At 35.7% G+C, this 21421-nt stretch overlaps 1 protein-coding gene across 2 annotated transcripts in view; it reads left to right on the top strand.

Annotated features, from left to right (window-relative positions):
* Nucleotides 1-21421, top strand: part of MYO9A (myosin IXA) — a gene marked incomplete at its 5' end in the record, with an annotated part of 231895 nt that overhangs the window by 99008 nt on the left and 111466 nt on the right. For both annotated transcript variants that reach the window (XM_079698961.1, XM_079698962.1), the window contains one exon: nt 9397-9472. In XM_079698961.1, the coding sequence (XP_079555087.1) occupies nt 9397-9472 (76 nt within the window). The remainder of the gene's footprint in view (nt 1-9396; nt 9473-21421) is intronic.

Below are 21421 nucleotides of genomic sequence, written 5' to 3'. Positions count from 1 at the left end.
TCATTGTGGTGTCTTCTCTTGTTGCGGAACCTGGGCTCTAGGCGCACAGGCTTCAGTCGCTGTAGCACGTGGGGTCAGTAGTTGTTCCACGCGGGCCCTAGAGTGCGCGTGCTTCAGTAGTTGTGGTTTGTGGCCTCAGTAGTTGTGGCTCATGGGCTTAGTTGCTCCATGGCATGTGGGATTTTCCCGTATCAGGGATTGAACCCATGTCCCCTGCATTGGCAGGCGGATTCTTAACCACTGCACCACCAGGGAAGTCCTTAAGGAATGTTTAAGAAAGCAATTATACCAGTTCTCCTCAACTCTTTCAGAAAACAGAGGAGCAAGTAGTACTATACAAATCATATCATTAAACCAGTATTATTACTCTAAAACCAAAATTAGATAGCATTACAAGATAATTACAGTCTAATGTTCCTCACAGTGAGAGATGTAAAAGTCCTTAACAAAATAAGAGCAGCCTGAATTCAGCAATATATTTAAAGAATAATACATGAAGACCAAGTGGAAATTCAGGAATGAAAGATTAGTTTGATATAGAAAATCAATCAATATAATGTATTATATATATGTATATATAGAGTCATAATTTATAATATAGATATTAATCATCTAAAAAAGAAAAACCATATATCGTCTTAGTAGATGGATATAAAGAATTTGTCATAATTCTATGCCCATTCCTATTTTAAAACTTTTAGCAGCCTAGGAATAGAAGGCAACTTCCTCAACTTTATAAAGAATACACATGAAAATTCTACAGCAGACTTCATATGTAATGGTGAAAGACTGAGTACTTCTTCCCTGACATTAAGAACAAGGGAAAGATATCTGATTTTGCCTCTCAGATTTAACATTGTACTAAAGGTCATTGTGCAATAAGGCAGCAAAAAGAAATAGGTACATAGATTGAAAAGGAAGATGTAGACAACATGATCATCTATATAGAAAGTACTAATGGGTTTAAAAAATGCTTCTTTAATATTAAAAGTGAATTTAACAGTCTCACAGTATACCAGCTAAATATAGAAAATTAAATTGTAATATTCTAGCCATGAACACTTGGAAAATGAAACTTATAAAGTCCATTTATATATCTGTGACAGTCAGCTACAGTAGTTATTCCCCATTTATCCCCATCTTCTGGTATTTACAACCTTGTGTAGTCTTCTCCCACATTTTACCAGTGTTGGTCTATGTGACCTATAGGACATAGCAGAAGTAATAGTACATCACTACCAAAATTGTTAAAAAAGACTAGTTTCCATCTTAGGTACTTTCTCACTTGCTAACTCTCTCTCGGATCACTGTCTCTTGGAGGATCAAGCTGCTGTCGTGAGTAGCCCTACTGAGAATCCCACTGAAGCCTCTAGTCAAAGGCAGTGGAGAACTTTGAGGCTTGCCTCTAAGGTCACATGAGTGACCTTAGAGACAGGTCCTTCAGTTCAGTTCTAGCTTTGAAATGACCACAGCGTTGGCTGACAGCTTGAATACAACTCATGAGAGACCCTGTCAGAACCACCCAGCTAAGCAGCTCTTGAAACCTGTTCCTCTACAAAGTCTGTGATATTACGTGTTATTTTAAAGTGCTAGGTTTTGGAGTGATTTGATATGCAATGGATTATAATATAGCATACCAAAACATGAAATATTTAGGGATAAATTTAACAAAATACTGTTAGACCAGTATACAACTGAGAGAAATTGAAAAATGCCTAAATAAGTGAAGAGAGATACATATTTTTGTATTTCTAAGATGTCAGTTCTCCCCCAGATGGATCTGTGGATTGAATGAGGTCCCAGTGAATATCGAAGCAGATTTTGGGGTAGCAATTCATATGCTGATAACTAAAATTTATATAGAAATGTAGAATATCTAGAATGACCAAAACAATTGTGAAGAAGAATAATGAAGCTGGAGATCTTACACTATATGATTTTAAGATTAAAATAATCATGACATTGTTCTCTTAGTGTAAGCAAGAGAGCAATAGAAACCTACTGTATAGCACAGGGAACTGTACTCAATGCTCTGTGGTGACCTAAATGGGAAGGAAATCCAAAAAAGAGGGCAAGTATGTGTATGTATAGCTGATTCACTTTGCTGTACAGTAGAAGCTAACACAACATTGTAAAGCTACTATACTCCAATAAAATAATTTTAATAATTTTAGAAAAATTGAATAAAATCCTTTTCTGTAGAAAAAAACAAAAAACAAAGTCCAGGAAAAGATCTATACATATATTGTCAATTGATTTTCCCCAAAGGCCCTCAGATAATTCAGTGGGGGTATATATAGTCTTTAAAAAAAAAAAAAACAGCACTGGAACAACCTGGATATCCATATGTACAAGAGAACTTTGACCCTTACCTTATATTATACATAAAAATTAACTTGAAATGGGTCATACAGCTCTTTGCAAAGAACAAAACTATTAAATTGATAGAAGAAAACCTGAGAGAAAATCTTTGCAGTCTTGGGACAAAATTTATTAGATGGGACATAAGAGCATGAACTATAAAAGGAAAAAATTGAGAAATTAGAGTTCACCAAAATTGAAAACTTCTACTTTAAAAAAGATATTGTTAAAAAAAAAACATAAAACATATCACAGCCTGGGAAACAATATTCATAATAATTTATGATACATAACCGATAATGGACTTCAAAATAAAATATTTTAAAAAAACCTCCTGCAATAATAAGAGAAACAGTTGAGTTAAAAATGGTCAAGAGGGGACTTCCCTGGCAGTCCAGTGGTTAAGACTCTGTGCTTCCACCGCGGGGGGCGCAGGTTTGATCCCTGTTTGGGGAAGATCCCACATGCCACGCGGTGCAGCCAAAAAAAAAAAAAATGTTACTTTCTGGTTAAAAAAAAAATGGTCAAGAGGTTTAAGCATACACTTAGAAAAGAAGATATATGAATCATCTATAGACACATTAAAGATTACCAGCTTTATAAGTCATTAGGGAATGCAAATTATAATCACAGTGAAGTCACATTAACACTCTGTGTCATGGCTAAAATTTAAGAAGTTGACAGTACTGATGATGAGTGGAGCAGCTGGAATGCTTATACACTCTGCTGGCAATCTAAAATATAGTGCAGTTATTTTGGAAAACAGTGTCAGTTTTTTATAAAGGTAAGCATATGCTTTCCATATGTTCTCTCCACGTAAGAAGTGAACACATATGTTCACATGAAGACTTTTTATAGATCAAACTCTAAAATGTAATGTTGAGTGAAACCTTACACAAAAGAGAACATACTGTTTTATTCCACTTATATCAAATTCCAGAAAATGCAAACCAGTCGATATGGACAGCAGGTTAGTGGTTGCCTTGGCCCAGGAGGGTGTGTGGGGGATTGTCGAAGAAAGGGTGTGAGGGAACTTTGGGAGATGATGGAAATTTTTCTTTTCCTTTTTTGGCCATGCCACACGGCATGCCGGATCTTAGTTCCCCCACCAGGGATCGAACCCATGCCCTCTGCAGTGGAAGTGCAGAGTCTTAACCACTGGACCGCCAGGGAAGTCCCCGGAAATATTCTATATCTTCTTTTGGTGGCAGTTTTGTCTAAACTTAACTAACTATATGCTTATAATGAGTATGTTCTACAATATGTAAATTTTACCTCAATTTAAAAAATTAATTGCATATCATGAAGCCTGACATAAGTCATAGATAGATATCTAGAAGAGACTATTTTTCATGGAATTAAGCATACCAAAAATAAAAATACGTTATGGGAACCCCAGGAAGTGTCCACACCTTACTCATCAGGGCCTCCTCGGGACCAGAGTGGGAACTAGCCAGCTTGCCTGATCTTGGGGAAGTGCCAGGAAGACCTGACCATCTTTTGCTTTTTGCCAGGGCTGTGGCAGGGCACAAAGATTCTGACGTGGGGACCTCCATGTTACTCTCAAAAGAGAGAGGAGAAACAGCCTGGCATTTGGAGTCAGGCAGTGCCAGGTACAAATTCTGGCTCTGCTACTTAGCCCCTGTATTCCTGTGTGTGGAAGATGTTGTTTCTCAGAGCCTCAATTTCCTTCTCTGAAACGTAGTCCCCACTGCACAGGGGCAATATGAGGCTCAAATGTAATAATGAATGCTAAAGCCCTTATCTACTACCCACTGCAGAGATTTGCATTAAAATAATTTAAAATATTCTTAAAAAAATGTCACGTGATCAGAATTCTTGTTTGAAAATGGCAGACAGAAACAAATACAGGATATGCCAATATGTATTTTGGGGAAGCCTGCAGGAAAGTCAGGGAGCTATTTCTATTGAGTTGATAGAATAAGGCTATTTATCAAATTTAGGAAATCAATGTGGATAAACAAACATGAATGTCTGCCTTACAGACAACCACAATAACAAAAATTGATTCTTTTTTTTTTTTTTTGTCTGCTGCAAGTGGCTTGTGGGACTTTATTCCCCAACGAGGGATTGAACCCATGTGTTCGGCAGCGAAAGCACAGAGTCCTAACCACTGGATCACCAGGGAATTCCCTGAATCTCTGTCTTCTAAAGTAGCACGAGAAACCTTTATCTATCAAATGAAAACTAACAAGGGGGAATATGGATTTGAAGAGTGAAATAAAAGTGAAACAAAATACAAGAAACAAGTACTATGATTTAAATTAATAAAAATAGATTAACGTCACCAATTCAAATCTCAAAATGAATTTTTCAAAAAGCTTAATTAAATGATATCTAGATTCTTAAAATGATAAAAATAAAAGGATGGAGAAAGCTATGTCAGGCAAAGGTGAACAATAGCAGTAAATAAAACTAGATAGTAATTTGAGCAGATCTTCATCAATAGAATTTTAAAAAGATTTAGTTGAGAAAGACAGAAGCTGAACTCACTAGGACGTTTTGAGAAACTTGTAAATACAAGTTATTATTTTATAAAACTTAATGCCTAATTTGCTTGATTAATGGGAAGAAAATAAGGTGAAAATAAATACTGGGTAACAATAGCTGTGATAGGAAGGGGATGACTTGTATCAGAGATTTAAAGGTTCTCATACTCTTTAGAAAAAGAGACTAGAGAATTAATTTAGTTTAGAATTCATGAATATGTTAAAAATTCAAGAATAATCAAAGAGGAGAGTGTATATAACTTCCAAAACAAAGCAAAGAAATCAGAATATAAAGAAAATAGTTCAGTAGAAGTCTGGGTAAAAGCATACAATAATTAGGGTAGATACAAAACATAAAATAAGGCAGAAAAAATTCCAGATATATCAGTAATACCAATAAATTAAAACAAACCCAACTAAACAGTTTTTAAAAAGATTATGCAATTAAAATAAAATTCAGCTGTAAGATGTTTATAAGAGACAAACCTAAAGCATATGAACACAAAAAGATATGACCACAAAAATATAAAATATTCGAATAAAGTTGTATCAGAAAGTTTATTCTTACTCTCGTACATTTTCGCACCCCCTTTAGACAATTCCTCTTAAGATGTCTGTTACTATAAATTAATTTTGCCTTTTCTAAAACAGAAATGGAATCATACAGTATTCTTTTGTGTTCTGATTCTGTTATGTAACGTAATTATATATGTATTCATTTATGTTGTTCCCTATATCAGTAAGTTGTTGCTGAGTTGTATTCCATTGTAAATGTATATACAATTGTGTATACAACTTTGTGTTTATCATTTATTTCTTGATGGATATAAGGTTTGTACTGTCTTGAGCAATTGTGAGGAACCCTGCTATAAACATTCTTGTTCAATTCATTTTGTGTATATAAATTTTCATTCCTTGGGTAAAAGTTATGATGGAGTTTACTGTGTCATAAAGTAGACATATGTTTAACATCATTAGGAACTATCAAACTTTTGGTGCTTTAAAGATGTTCCATTTTCTTTTGTCCTACATTATTTGTGATGTTAAACTCAGATGTCATTCTGTTGTCATTCTTTCATATCTAACGTACCTTTTTTCATCTGGCTGCTTCAAGATTTTCTCTTTATTTTTTCATTTTCAGCAGTTTGACTGTGATGTCCCTAGATATCATTTATATTTATATTTATGCTGTTTGGTATTTGCTATACCTTTTGGATCTGTGCTTCATTATTTTTCATCAAATTTAGGAAATTTTTGGTCAGTATTTTTTCAGAAATCTTTTTCTGCTGCAATTTCTCTTTTTCTTCTGAGACCCCAATTACATGCTCTTAGAATATTTGATATTGTCTCAGATTCCTCATATTCTGTGGATTTTTCTTCTATCTTTGTTCTTCCTGTTCTTCATATTGGATAATTTTTATTTATCTGATATCAAGTTCATTATGCTGTTTCAAGTCGCCTTGTAAAACCATAGAATGAATTTTTCATTTCAGAAAATTTGAGTTTTCAGTTCCAGAATATCCATTTGGATTCTTTTTACAGTTTCCATTTCTCTCCTGAGATTTTTCTGTTAGGTCATAAGACTGTCTTATACTTTAAGTCATTGAACATTATGATAGCAATTTTAAAGTCCTTTTATGCTAATTCCAACAAGTGGGCAATGTTGGGATCTGATGCTGTTGAAATGGGATCAAGAAGAAAGGTGCACAGGACCTCATTCTCTAATCTCAGTGGTCAGTTGCAAGTGTTCAGTATATTATTCCTTTAAAATATTTAATAATTAATGTTTAAAAAATCATTACACAAAGGGAAATAACGTGCATAAAAGAAACACCCTGTTGTGTTGGCAAGGAAGATACTCCAAAAACGAGAAGAAAATTCCCGGTGAGCACTTTACAGTTTAAGAAGAATTTAAGAACATGAATCCAATAAAGCAGTAGCACAAATTTAAGACTATGAAATATCAGAATGATGTTGAAATAGATTTTGAACTACTAAAACAAGTAGAGGCATAAATCAACACCTATGTGATCTCAATAGAGGAAACATATCTGAAAATTGCATTACTAATATTAAGGAAAGGCCTGAAGTGATTATATTTCAATATGCAGAAGAAAAGAATTCATATGGAGAATAGAAAATGATAATTTGTCATAAGGATATTTGGTGTCTATGACTTAGGAACTGAATAAATGAAGCAAAAACAATGCATTCAAATATGTAAGAAAATAAAGTTGTTCAAAGTTCTAACTGAATTTGTTGATCCCAAGACATATATTTTCCAGTAACAGTTTTTATGTGGGTATAGATGTATGTCTTAAGTTCTGTTGGGTATATACTTAGTAGTGGAATTTCTGGGTCATATGGTAACTCTGTTTAATTTTTTCTTGAACTGCTAGACTGTTTCACAAAGTGACTATCATTTCACATTCAGCAGTGTATGCAAGTTTCCAATTTTTACATGTCCTTGCCAACACTTACTATCTTCCTTTTTTATTATAGTCATGCTAGGGGGTGTGAAGTGCAATCTCATTGTAGTTTTGATTTCATTTCTCTGATGACTAATGATGTTGAGCATCTTTTTATGTGCTTATTAGCCATTTGTGTGTTGTCTTTGGAAAAATATCTATTCATACTCTGTTCATTTTAAAATTGGGTTATCTTTTGTACTATTCAGTTGCAAAAGTTCTTTTTATACTCTGGATTCAAGCTTCTTATCAGATATTTGACTGGCCATTTTCTGTTGATACCATTTTGTGGGTTGTCTTTTCACTTTCTTGATATAGTGTCCTTTGAAGCACAAATGTATTAGATTTTGGTGATGTCTAGTTTATCAGTCTTTCTCTCTGGTTGCTTGTGCCTTTGGTTTCATCTCTAAGTAACCATTGCCTAATCCAATGTCAGGAATATTTACTCCTATGTTTTAAGAGTTTTATACTTTTAGCATTTGTATTTTGGTCTTTGATCCAACTTCATTCTTTTCCATGTGGACATATAGTTTTCCCAGTTTTTGTTGAAAAGCTTATTCTTTTCCCATTGAATTGTCTTGGCACCTTTGTCAAAATTTAGTTGATCATAAATGTATTTCTGCACTTTCAGTTCCTTTCCATTGATCTATTTGTCTATCTTTATGCTGGTGCCATACTGTCTCAGTTACTTTATCTTTGTAGTAAGTTTTTAATTCAGGAAGTATGAGTCTTCCAACCATGTTCTCTTTTTTCAACATGGCTATTCTGGTTCCTTTGCATTTCCATATTAATTTTAGGATCAGCTTATTCATTTCAGTAAAAAAAAAAAAAGGCAGCTGGAATTTTAATAGAGATTGCATTGATCTGTAGATGAATTTGGGGAACACTGCCATCTTAACAATATTAAGTTTTCCAGTCCATGAGCATGGATGGCTTTCCATTTATTTAGGTTTTCTTTAATTGCTTTTTATGATGCTTTATAGTTTTTCAGTAGACATTTTATATTTTTTGTTCAATTTATTCCTTTTATATTATTTTATTGCTATTATTAATGGAATTGTTTTCTTAATTTCATTTTCCAATTGTTTATTGCTAAGTTGATTTTTGAATATTGATCTTATATCTTGTAATTTTGCTAAACTTGTTTAATAGTCCTAATTTTTTGTGAATTACTTAGTATTTTCCACATACAAGATTGTTATCTCAAATAAAGATATTTTTACTATTTTAAATATAGTAGTGTCTATCTGTTAATCCCATACCCCTATTTTGTTCCTCCCTGCTTCCCTCTCCTCTTTGGTAACCACATGTTGGTTTTCTGTATCTGTGAGCCTGTTGCTGTTTTGCATATACATTCATTTGTATTTTTTTTAGATTCCACATATAAGTCATATATACTATTTGTCTTTCTCTGTCTGACTTACTTCACTAAGCATAATATTCTCTAGGTCCTTCCACATTGCTACAAATGGCAGTATTTCTTTTTTTTTTTTTATGTCTGAGTAATATGCCATTGTATATATATATCACATCTTCTTAAGGCAAGTGTTGGCTGATGGGCATGTGGGTTGCTTCCATGTCTTAGCTATTATAAACAGAGCTGCTATGAACATTGGAGTGCATGTATCTTTTCAAATTAGTGTTTTCATTTTTTCCAGATGTGTACCCAGGAGTGGAATTGCTGGATCATATGGTAGTTCCATTTTTAGTTTTTTGAGAAACTTTCATACTGTTTTCCACAGTGGCTGTACCAATTTACATTCCCACCAATAGTGTATGAGCACTCCCTTTTCTCCACATCCTCGCCAGCATTTGTTATTTGTGTTTTTTGATGATAGCCATTCTGACCGGTGTGAGGTGATATCTCATTTTGGTTTTGATTTGCATTTCCCCAGTGATTAGCGATGTTGAGCATCTTTTTATGTGCCTGTTAGCCACCTGGGTGTCTAGCAAATATTTACTATTGAAGTATATTAATTTCACTTGTTCCTAGAAAAATTATTTGATGTTTAATTTATCTTAGCATTGATTGAAAGTTTTTGATTTCTCTATGCTAGGTATAACTCGGAAAAATCCCAGAACACCTCTTTCTGATCTCCAGGGAATGAACACTCTAAATGAAAAAAACCAACAGTAAGTATGTTTGGTTTAAGTTTTCAAGGACGTAAAGAAGAAATAACTAGAATTCTTATTAATACTTCTGTGGCTTTAAAAGTATGCAGTAAATCGGGCCTTTTTCTCTTTAAATTTCTTAAAGTTTTTGTAAATGGTGTAATAAGTTAAAAAGGTTTGAGTTAACAGTACAGTAAATTATCTAAGATTGCCTCTAGTAAAGTGGTTGTACAGTGTAAAAAAAGTTTCCCCAGGATAATTAAAAATGAGTGCATATGTTTTAATTTCTGAGACCCTTCTTGCGTTTTAAATGTCTTTTGCAAAAGTAATGGGTATTCTGCTTCTTTCCATGGAGAAGTCTTATTGGTAAGTAATAATTGAGTAGTTTGATTTACATCAAACTGTCCGATACCTTTTCTTGATGAGTGTGATACCCAAAGCTTATCTTTTACCATTTTCAATGAAGAATTCTTAAGTAAAATTTGAAAGTAACAAATATAAGTAATTTGGGGGGTTTGTAAATAAAGCTCCTTTTCCTTTACACTTACTGTTTTATAAAGATTGTACTTTAAATGAGCAAACGAGCATTGTTTAGTGTCTAGAGTCTGCTGTGTACATTTTAAACATCAAGAGAATTGAGCTTCTTAGTGTCCTGGTAAAATATAAGATTAGGATGATCAGTCATTTAAAATTAAAGTATAACTTCATTGATCAAGTTTTCCATTTTGAGTTACTATGTCTTTCTAATATATATTGTCACTTCTCTGCTCCATAACTTTTTTTTTATAACTCTTTATTGCTTATTACAAGAAGTCTAGGTTCACTATTTTAACCTGCAAGAGCCGTCACAGCCCAAGTATCCAACCTCAACTGTACTTATCTTTAACGCCAGCAAATTGAACTACTGGCTGTCTTTATAGTGCATGCGTTTTGTTTTCTTAACAGTGACAGTTGGCTGATGATGAAAATCACCATTATATGTGCATGTTAGATTTTACCCAAGAACAAATTTAGATCATTAATCTGGTGACCTGTGTACCTTTTTTATTTCAATCTATTGGCAGTATTCTCACCCTGGTCATTAGAGATCCCTAACTTAAGGAACTCATTTTCTTGATTTGGGTAAAAAAAGGAACTGTACTTGTTGCATTTCCCGAAGCAATTTAATGGTTATAACTTTCCTAATTCCTAGTTTTTGTTTTTGTTTTTTTCTTGGCCACTCGCGCAGCTTGCAGGATCTTAGTTCCCCGGCCAAGGATTGAACTTGGGCCACTGCAGTGAAAGTGCCATGTCCTACCCACTGGACTGCTAGGGAATTCCCAGTTATGTTTCTTTGTACTGCTTTCAATTTTGGATGCCTGAAGAGATCTATATGGGCTTCTGTTTTTTATATATCAGTTGGAATAGTCTGATATATTGGTTTAAGATTAGTCTGGGCTCAAGCAGTTAAGGTGATTTTAGGCACTCATGGAATGACAAACTAATTTTGTAAAGATGTGTGTATAAGCTCATTTTTGAGACCCTGCCTCACAGAGAAATTGATCACATCAACTTGATTCTTTTCCTTTGTGTACAATAAAGAAAGATATGTGGCATTGAAGTAATGTTATCAGGAAAAGGCCAGCTAGCAGTCTTAACAAGAGAGCCTCCCAGCTTGTGTTTGTTGTATTGGTGAGTTTATTTTAGGCATATTTTAGAGAAAATTGGTGAGAAGATAGAGAGGATAGAACAATAGATACTCAGAAAATCAAATCAGTCATGAAATCATTAGCTTGTATCTACTAAGTGGAGTCTTTTGGACCTTCCCTATGGAACACTCCTAATAAGTGACTCTTAAATGAAAGAGTGGAACATCCAATTTGCTGGTGATATAAGACTAAGAATTGACGTAGTCTGTATAAAAACAAGGAAACGCAAATATAAAACTATTTTTAGCCAGTGCAAATATTCCTCAAGTGAGAGATAAAACTTTCATCAATGTTGAGTGGGCAGTTGCTTTTTGGTAAGAGGGTATAAACTGGAAACAGATGTCTTTGTATCAAAATATGATTTGAAAAAAGTACAGAGCCTATAATTACATATCATGAAGCAGAGATGGTAAATAGAGGCTGCTGAAGTGACACTTAATGTGAATAACTAAAAAGACTGCCCTGGTTTCAAAGATACATTCGTTCCTAGATGGAAAAAGCTCTCTGAATAGTTGTAGAGAAGATTGTGTGAAGAATAAAATATACCACCCTATATTGGGAAAATATGCCTTTGGAAACTTGTTATTTAGGGGGCAAAAAGAGTATTATCAGAATTTATTGTCGACGAGTACATAATGAATTTGCACATTGTCCAAGTATATGGTACGTTTTATAATTAAATGGGGTCTGCTGTACTATCATGCTAATCCCAGGGCATTAAGGAACTAGAATAAGTCTCATTAAAACTCGTGGGTTATGACACCAGTTTTTAGGACTTTGGCTATATTGATAACCACATATTTGAGTACTGGGATAAACCTATCCTCTAAGAGTTGACTATGTAGCATGTGTGGATCCTGATTTCTATTCTTAATGCAACTGAAAACTCACTGTCTAAAGTGTTATTTTTGTTTAAATTCAACTTTTCCTCTTGATCTGGGCAAATGACCGCTTACCATCTGAGACACTGTATTATAAAATGCAACAATGAGAACAAAAATAAATACTTTTTTTGAAGGATAAGTCAAATAATTTATTACTAGGGTTTTTTAAGTAATTATCATATTTAACATGATTTATAAAGGCAAATGGACTTCAAGGTTCTCTTAGAACCAATATGACTTGGTGTCACATAAAACAGCTTGGAGTAATTTCTCATATGTTACAGCCAGATAAATCTCATGGAATTTGATCATGTCTTAGAATGTATTTTGTTTACCCTAATGAAAAAATACAGAACTTGGTTATTAATGTAAGCAGTTATATGTGATTAGCAGTTCATATAACAATAGCAAATTAGTAGTATGAAATAATACTCATATTTTAGTATAAATTTAAAACATTAAGTATTATAGGGCTTCCCTGGTGGTGCAGTGGTTGAGAGTCCGCCTGCCGATGCAGGGGACACGGGTTCGTGCCATGGTCTGGGAGGATCCCACATGCCTCGGAGTGGCTGGGCCTGTGAGCCATGGCCGCTGAGCCTGCGCGTCCGGAGCCTGTGCTCCACAACGGGAGAGGCCACAACAGTGAGAGGCCCGCGTACCGCAAAAAAAAAAGTATTATATAGTTATTTCAAAAGTCTCTTCCAAATTTTTTCACTTTAATATATACTATGTTGGTTATCCTAAATAATATTTGTGTGTTTTTACGTAGTTTGTCCTTTGTTTTAAAAATTAGTGGCTTTTTTACTGGAGCATTATTTGCATGTAACTCCATTCCTGAAGGTCAGATCATTCTTGAGAGAAAAATAAAGAAATAAATTAAGACAGATACAACTTCTAGTTCTGCCAGATCATTTGTTTATTTAACAAGTACTTTGTGCCAGGTCGTGTGGCGGAAACTGGAGATTCAATACTTTGTGAGATAAATGTGATAAATGATATGATTGGAGAAATATAAGATACCATGGAAACATAGAGGAGGACTTTTAAATTTTTTATGCTAATACTGTATTTAAAGAATTGGATATGGGGCCAGATGCATCAGAAATGTTTTTCAGAAAAAGAATCTTTTAAACTGTTATCTGCGTGAAGAGTAAGGGTGAACCCTTTGAAGAGGAGGGTGAGGTTTTACAGGCAGAGGAGCAATCTCTATGATGGTCCAGGAGCAAAAAGAGAGCTCTCTCTAGAGAGCATGGCACGAATAAAGAATTAAAAGAATGTAAGAAGAGAGAAATGATGAGAGTCGACTCTAGAAAGACAAATAGACATAGGCTAATTCATGTGGGGCTTTGTTAGCCGTATTGGAGATGCTGGACTTCCTCTTAAGGGCAATGAGAAGTTATTTAATGCTTTTAAGCAGGGGACTGACTGATATTTCAAAAGAATCTCTATGGTTGCTTTATGGAGAATGATTTGGAGAGGCACTGGATTGGATACAGGAAGACTAGCAGTTCTGGCAAGAGATGATGGCTTGCAGTAGGTGGTTGTGGGTACACATTGATGTGAACCTGTATTAAGGAGGAAAATTGAAAATCTATATGTCTCTCATCTGATTTTATGAGGATTCAGTGTTTATGAGAAGTCTGTATTGGATTTTCTATGCTTTGTGCAAATAATTTTTATATGTATGCAACAAATATATGACAGTGATCTAATGTATATATAAGGAGTACATTGTATATAGAGAACAAAGACGTTGTGTATGCCATCAATCTTAATAGCAATGTGCTAAGCTAAGGGAAGCCCCTAGAAAAACTGAGACAGATACCTACGTCAAGTCATTTCATTGAAATAACCAAGTGGCACAAAGATTTTTTTTTTTGCCGTACGCGGGCCTCTCACTGCTGTGGCCTCTCCCGCTGCGGAGCACAGGCTCCGGACATGCAGGCTTAGCGGCCATGGCTCACGGGCCCATCCGCTCCGCGGCATGTGGGATCTTCCTGGACCGGGGCACGAACCCGTGTCCCCTGCATCGGCAGGTGGACTCTCAACCACTGCACCACCAGGGAAGCCCTGGCAGAAAGATTTTTAAGTACACACAGAGCTTTTTCTTTCTCCCCAGCATCCCATTGATTGTCCTCTCTTAAAAATAGGCACAGCCTATTTTTGCTTTCTTTCACTTCCAACATTCTACTTCACCATTGAGCCTGCCATTCTAATGCTAGGACTCTTCCTGTTCCTCAGTGTGTAAAATACCAGTAAAACCTTTTTGCTGTATTTTAAGCCTTTACATAACACATAGGAGAAAGAGCACAGGTTTGGGAGTCACCAAAAATTTGTTCTTGGCTCAGTTTATCTTCGTATTCTGAGATTGTGACTCTTGTAGCCTTTGTTTCCTGAAAAGAGAGGGTGGGGGGAATCTATGTCTTATATAAAACTTGTGGAATATATTGGGTGAGGAGACAGAGTAATTAAGGATGATTTCTGACCTAGTACTTAAGTACTTAAGAGGCAACAGTTTTGAAGAGGGAGTGATAGTTTCAGCCTGCACATGTTACTTTGAGATTCCTGAGAGACCTTCATCTAGAGAGAGAGAATAAATCATCGGATTTACAGATGCACTCAGTTGATTCTTGGACTAGAAGATGTATTTTGTTATTAATCGGGGATCTCGGTGTTTAGTTGGTGACTTCCAAATGTCTGCTATCTCTAGATTGTTTCTCTTGGGTCAGTCAGTTTTCCCTGCCTATAGCTTTTAAATCTGGCTACTGATGTTCTAGGTATGTAGCTGGGCTTCTCATGATTCCATATGCATACTCCCACTTAATTCCTCCTATTTTCAGTGTACCTCACCCACCCCTACCTTTAGCTATGCCTAATGTCTCTGACTTCTCCTGAGATTCTGTGTTTCCAACTTTTCTATAAAGTAAAATCTTTGAAAGGTTTGAGGAAGGGAATGTTACTTCACTATATAGGGTAAGAGTAAGGATCTAGCTCATTTTTAAAGACTTTCAAACTAACTTCCTATTTTTAGCCCCATTCAGCATCACCCTTGCAGTGGTACCAGTTATCTCTAATATCTGAACCTTTCCAGAGTTCTGAATGAGAACACACTTGCATTTTGTTGTTTTAGCCTCTCTCCCACTCCAAACCCCAGCCTCTACACACACACACACACACACACGAGCATATGTGTATTCTCAATCATGCCTACCCCTATAGACTCCCCTTTTCTATGATTCCGACGTACATATAAACCTAGGTTTTAATTTTTTCTAGTCTACTACATCTCTTATTACATGTCTGTCAACTTTAAACTTTTACTGTTCCTTGTCCCTTGCATAGTCTTCCTTCTCACTCTTTGTCCTTGTGAATTTATGACTGTCAGATACGTGGTATTTCAGCTGGGGGCTGACATAAACAATTGCTATGGAGTATGCTATGGCAGCTTATTATGGGTTTCCCTTATGCAACCACCAAATAGTGTATTTACAAATGTAGCTTATTTAAGAATGTTATCCTAGGGAGCAGGAGTGGGGATATGGGAATAAAAAAAGGAAGGATAGAGAATCCATACAAGAATCAATGAATGAGTTGGCCACTGGTTGCTCAATCCTGTGGGACCAACTGAGAAGCTTAATGATTTGTGTCTCAGGACCATCTATTTGCCTTGAGGAAGAAAAGAGGAGGGACTTATCCATTGCTCCAGGGGTTGCTAGCCCCACAGAGAGTTCTGCTTGTGTAAGTGCAGAGCAGAAGCCTACATCAGGCAAGAGGCAAGTGTCTGGAATCTGAAACTAAGTGCTGCCAGCAGCATCTGTTTGACACTGGACAAAATTTGTGTGTATGACTAGTTACCATTTGCAACAGCAGCAGCTAGAGTAAGAGGTAAGACTTAGGGGATTTGAAATGGAACATAAGAAGTGTGCAGTATACAAGTTTAATAGGAAGCTTTGATTCAGTCTTTATACATTAAGGTAGCATTTGATACAAGAGAATATACAAAACACACATATACATTAGGAAGCATATCAATAAAATGAATACCACCCAAGTTCAGAACCAGAAGATTATTAGTATTGCTGCAGCCACTTTTTTATCATATATTTTCTGATCATTCTCCCTCTCACGCCACAGGTAACTGCTATCCAGAATTTTATGTATACCATTACTATGCTCTAAAAAATAGTTTTACATTAAACGTATGTTTTTCTAAGCAAAGAGTTGTTTGGCTTGGCTAGTTTTTGAGTTTTAGAAATACTAATATATAGTATGTGGTTGCTGTGACTCTTCTCCTCAGTAATATCTATCTAAGATTCATCCATCTTGTGGCATGTAATTTGTTCTTTTTAGTTGCTATATAATATTATATAGTATTGGAGGGCATGGGGAGTTATTGTTGAATGGGTACAAAGTTTCAGTTTGGCTGAAAGTTCTGGAGATAGATAGTAGTGATGGTTGCACAACAATAAATGTACTTAGTGCCACTGTATTGTACACTTAAAAATGGTTAAAATGGTAAATGTAGTTAAATGTATTATTTTTTCTCTATTATTTGTCCTTTTAATAACTTATTTAAAGAATTGTTTCCTCAGTCCAAAGTCATCTATTCAGCCAGATTTTCTTCTAAACTTTGGTGGTGCTTATATCCATTTCAACCCTAAGCTTTTTTGACAATTGTTTTAATTTCCTCTGATCATGTACAGATGCATCTTGAATTAATTTCATCTTCTTATAGAAAGCTCTCCTGGCATTTTTTTGATCAGAAGGGTTTGTTCTCTAGATCTATCACATAGCTGTCACAGTGGTATCTTCTTTACCTTTGTATTGGTCATTCCTTATGTTATTCTTCTGTTTTGTATCAACAGTTTTTTCTACCATTTTTTCCTTTTATAGATCTACTTTGTAAACTTTTACAGAGCATATTCTCTAGAAGCTCCATGAGAAAGTATATATAGGAGGAACATGTTTTTGATTCCTTGTATAACTAAGCATACATTTATTCTGCCCTCACACTTGATTGGAAATTTGAGTGTGTATAGACTCTTGGTTGGAAATAACTTCTTTTCAAAATTTTGAAGACACCGCCACATTGCCTTTTAGTTCCAGCATTGCTGATTTCTGAGGCCTTGTTTTAAATAGCTTTATTGAGATACAATTTACATACCACAAAATTTTACCCACTTAAAGTATACAATTCATTTAAGAGTTGGCCAACTATTCCAAAATCTAATTTGGAACATTTTAGTCAGTTCAAAAGGAAGTTTCCTGTTTACTAGAATGTTTCCTTTTCTCGTACTCTCACTCACTGTAGGTAAACATGATCTACTTTTTGTCTTTGTAGATTTGCCTATTCTGGAAAAAAAATATTTTTTTTGGAAATTTTATATAAATGGAATCTACAATATGTGGCCTTTTGTGTGAGACTTCTTTCGTTTAGCATAATGTTTTCAGTAATCTACGTTGTAACATATACCAGTACTTCATTCATTTTTATGGCTGAATAACATCTCATGTTAGGGATATTTTGGCTACACATTTATCAGTTAATGAACACTTGGGTTCTACTTTTTGGCTATTATGAATAATGCTGCTGTGAACATTCATATACAAGTTCTCTTGTGGACGTGTTTTCAGTGCTTTTGAGTACATGCCTAGGAATGAAATTGCTGTGTTACATGGTCACCGTCTGTTTTGTTTAACATTTTGAGAGTTTGCCAAACTATCTTCCAGAGTGGCTCGGACATTTTACATTCCCAGTAGTAATGGATAAGGGTTCCAGTTTCTCCACATTCTTGTCATTGTGTTATTGCCTGTCTTAGAGGGAATGAAGTAGTATCTCATTGTAGTTTTGATTTGTATTTCCCTAAATAATGATGTTCAGCATCTTTTTATGTGCTTATTAGTGATTTGTATATGTTTTTTGATGATTCGTATATCTTCTTTGAATAAATGTCTATTTTGTCCATTAAAATTTTTTTGGTAAATATTCTTCTTTCCGTGTATGTAAATATAATTGTCTTAAACAAAACTGTATCATGCAACAATATTTAGATTTGATAATATATGCAGACAGCTCTTTATGCCATTAAATACTGTTCTCCCACATGATTTTTTTTTTAACAACTTTATTGGAGTATAGTTGCTTTACATTGTTGTGTTAGTTTCTGCTGTTATAGCAAAGTGAATCAGCTATATGTATATTTATATCCCCATATCCCCTCCCTCTTGTGTCTCCCTCCCACCCTCCCTATCCCACCCCTCTAGGTGGTCACAAAGCACCGAGCTGATCTCCCTGTGCTATGTGGCTGCTTCCCACTAGCTATCTATTTTACATTTAGTAGTGTAAAATACCAAATGTAAAAATAGAGAGTCAGTGCCACTCTGTGACTTCGTCCCAGCTTGCCCTTCCCCCTCCCCTTGTCCTCAAGTCCATTCCCTCCATCTACGTCTTTATTCCTGTCCTGCCTCTAGGTTCTTCAGAGCCTTTTTTTTTTTTTTTTTTTAGATTTCATATATATGTGTTAGCATATGGTATTTTTCTCTTTCTGACTTACTTCACTCTGTATGACAGGTTCTAGGTCCATCCACCTCACTACAAATAGCTCAGTTTCATTTCTTTTTATGGCTGAGTAATAATGATTGTATATATGTGCCACATCTTCTTTATCCATTCATCTGTCGATGGACACCTAGGTTGCTTCCATGTCCTGGCTATTGTAAATAGAGCTGCAATGAACATTGTAGTACATGACTCTTTTTGAGTTACGGTTTTCTCAGGGTATATGCCCAGTAGTGGGATTGCTGGGTCGTATGGTAGTTCTATTTTTAGTTTTTAAAGGAACCTCCATACTGCTCTCCATAGTGGCTGTAACAAAAATGTTCTTAACTACAATTATGTGTGTTTAGTGGACCAACCTTCATTGGACATCTACTATAAGCTAAGAACTGGAGGACAGTGATGAGTAAAAATTTTGTGATTCTTGGTCTTATGGAGCTTACTCTCCAGCTCCCAGAGGGTTTATGTTTACTACGGGAGAGAAGGGGGACACAAAACAATTAGAAAATTGTACAAGACCATATAAATTTCCAAAAGCTATGGAATACACTGTGAGGTCTCTGTGGGAAGACATGGGCTGTGGTCTCCTCTCAGGCAAGGGAAATGACATATACAAGGGCTCATTGTTAGCTCAGAGGGGAAATGGGTTTAGGGGAGCAGTAGGAAACAAAGTTGAATAAATACAGTAGGGCCAGATTGTGAGGCCCTTGAAATCAGATATAGGAATTTACATTAAACTTATGTGTTAGGAAATAGTGAATCTATTAAATGAGTGTGTGTGTGTGTGTGTGTGACAGAGAGAGAGACACAGAGAGAGAGAGAGACACAGAGAGAGAGAGAGACAGAGAGATGGAGAAAGAGGAGAGAGAGCTAGTGAATGAGCAGAGGAATAAATTCTACCAGGGTTTTCTTTCTAAAAAGTCCCTTCACTGGCTCCCTCTTGGCAAAGAGTATAGTCCCAGCTCTTAGCAGGGCACACTGTACCCCGCACAAGCAAACCTCACTTATGTCCTCAGCCTAGTTTTAAACATTCACCCCATGACTCCTCATTCTGGACACACTGAACTTCTTGCTCTTCCTTTCACACTGTGGTAGCTTGGAGCAGATATATTTACTCTACCCTGTAACCCTTTCCCTTCTTTCCTGGGCTGTTGACACTGTATCCATCATTGCTGCTGAGAAGCTTTCCTCAGCCCACCCCAGCCAGAACTGGTTTACTTCACCTTCCTTTCTATCATATCACTTTGTACATGTCTCAGTTACAGGATTTATCACATTTATTATCACTGTTGATATATGACAGTCTCTGTCCCCTGTTCTACTAGTCTGTTCATCTCAGACTCATCTCTGTCCCCTACTAGCCTGTGAGTGGGACCACGGCTTAGTCTTCTTCATTCCCCCAGCACCAAACACAGAGGCCAGCACATGCTAAGATGAGGATGCTGCATAAGGTCTCATGTCCCACTTAGGGCTGGAAGGAGCAGGGCAGAGGGGTGGCAGAGAGAGATTAAAGAAAAAAATGAAGGAGACATTATGGAAATCATAGGGAGATCAAAGTAAGGGGATAAATGAGACGAGGGGCAGCATTTGTATGAAGCACTGGGATGGGTAATATGAAGACCTTGCTCAAAACAGGTGGGGTCAATTTAAAAAACCAACATTTTTTCAGCACCTACTATGTGTGGGTAACACTATGTTAGACACTGCGGGGATATAAAGTTAAACAAAACACCTTTCCCTATGATTTGGTTGGGAAGATAAGACAAAGACTGGCAACATTCATACATACAAATACAAAGTTTTAAGGTTCTTAAGGTTCAGTATCATTTTCAACTTCAAGACATTTAATATGAAGCCCCTCAGCAGTCAATAAGATATTGTTTTAAGAAATATTAGATATGGAAAGTGACTTGCCTAGTTGAGATCTCAGCAAAGCTCAACAAGCCTAGACTTGAAACAATTTTCTTAGAAAGTGGACTAAGACAAATTGACATGGAAATGTAAATTTTAATACCATTTAGGAGTATTTCTCATTTCTCTGTGCCTCAAACTGTATATTATGAGCCTTTTTTTTTTTTTTTTTACTGTCGCTGAGTTCTCTCTACTTTATTTATTTATTTATTTTTTACATCTTTATTGGAGTATAATTGCTTCACAATGGTGTGTTAGTTTCTGCTTTATAACAAAGTGAATCAGTTATACACTGATACGGCTATGCGGCTGCTTCCCACTAGCTACCTATTTTACGTTTGGTAGTGTATATATGTCCATGCCACTCTCTCAGTTTGTCACAACTTCCCCTTCCCCCTCCCTATATCCTCAAGTCCCTTCTCTAGTAGGTCTGTGTCTTTATTCCCATCTTACCCCTAGGTTCTTCATGACATTTTTTTTCCCTTAGATTCCATATATATGTGTTAGCATACGGTATTTGTCTTTCTCTTTCTGACTTACTTCAGTCTGTATGACAGACTCTAGGTCCATCCACCTCACTACAAATAACTCAATTTTGTTTCTTTTTATGGCTGAGTAATATTCCATTGTATATATGTGCCACATCTTCTTTATACATTCATCCGATGATGGACACTTAGGTTGTTTCCATCTCCTGGCTATTGTAAATAGAGCTGCAATGGACATTTTGGTACATGACTCTTTTTGAATTATGGTTTTCTCAGGGTATATGCCCAGTAGTGGGATTGCTGGGTTATATGGTAGTTCTAGTTGTAGTTTTTTAAGGAACCTCCATACTGTTTTCCATAGTGGCTGCACCAATTCACATTCCCACCAGCAGTGCAAGAGTGTTCCCTTTTCTCCACACCCTCTCCAGCATTTATTGTTTCTA

Source organism: Hyperoodon ampullatus, assembly GCF_949752795.1.
Source record: "Hyperoodon ampullatus genome assembly, chromosome: 3".
Lineage (NCBI taxonomy): Eukaryota > Metazoa > Chordata > Mammalia > Artiodactyla > Ziphiidae > Hyperoodon > Hyperoodon ampullatus.
The sequence above is the reverse complement of the archived record's forward strand: the minus strand, read 5'-3'. Positions and strand labels throughout refer to the sequence as shown.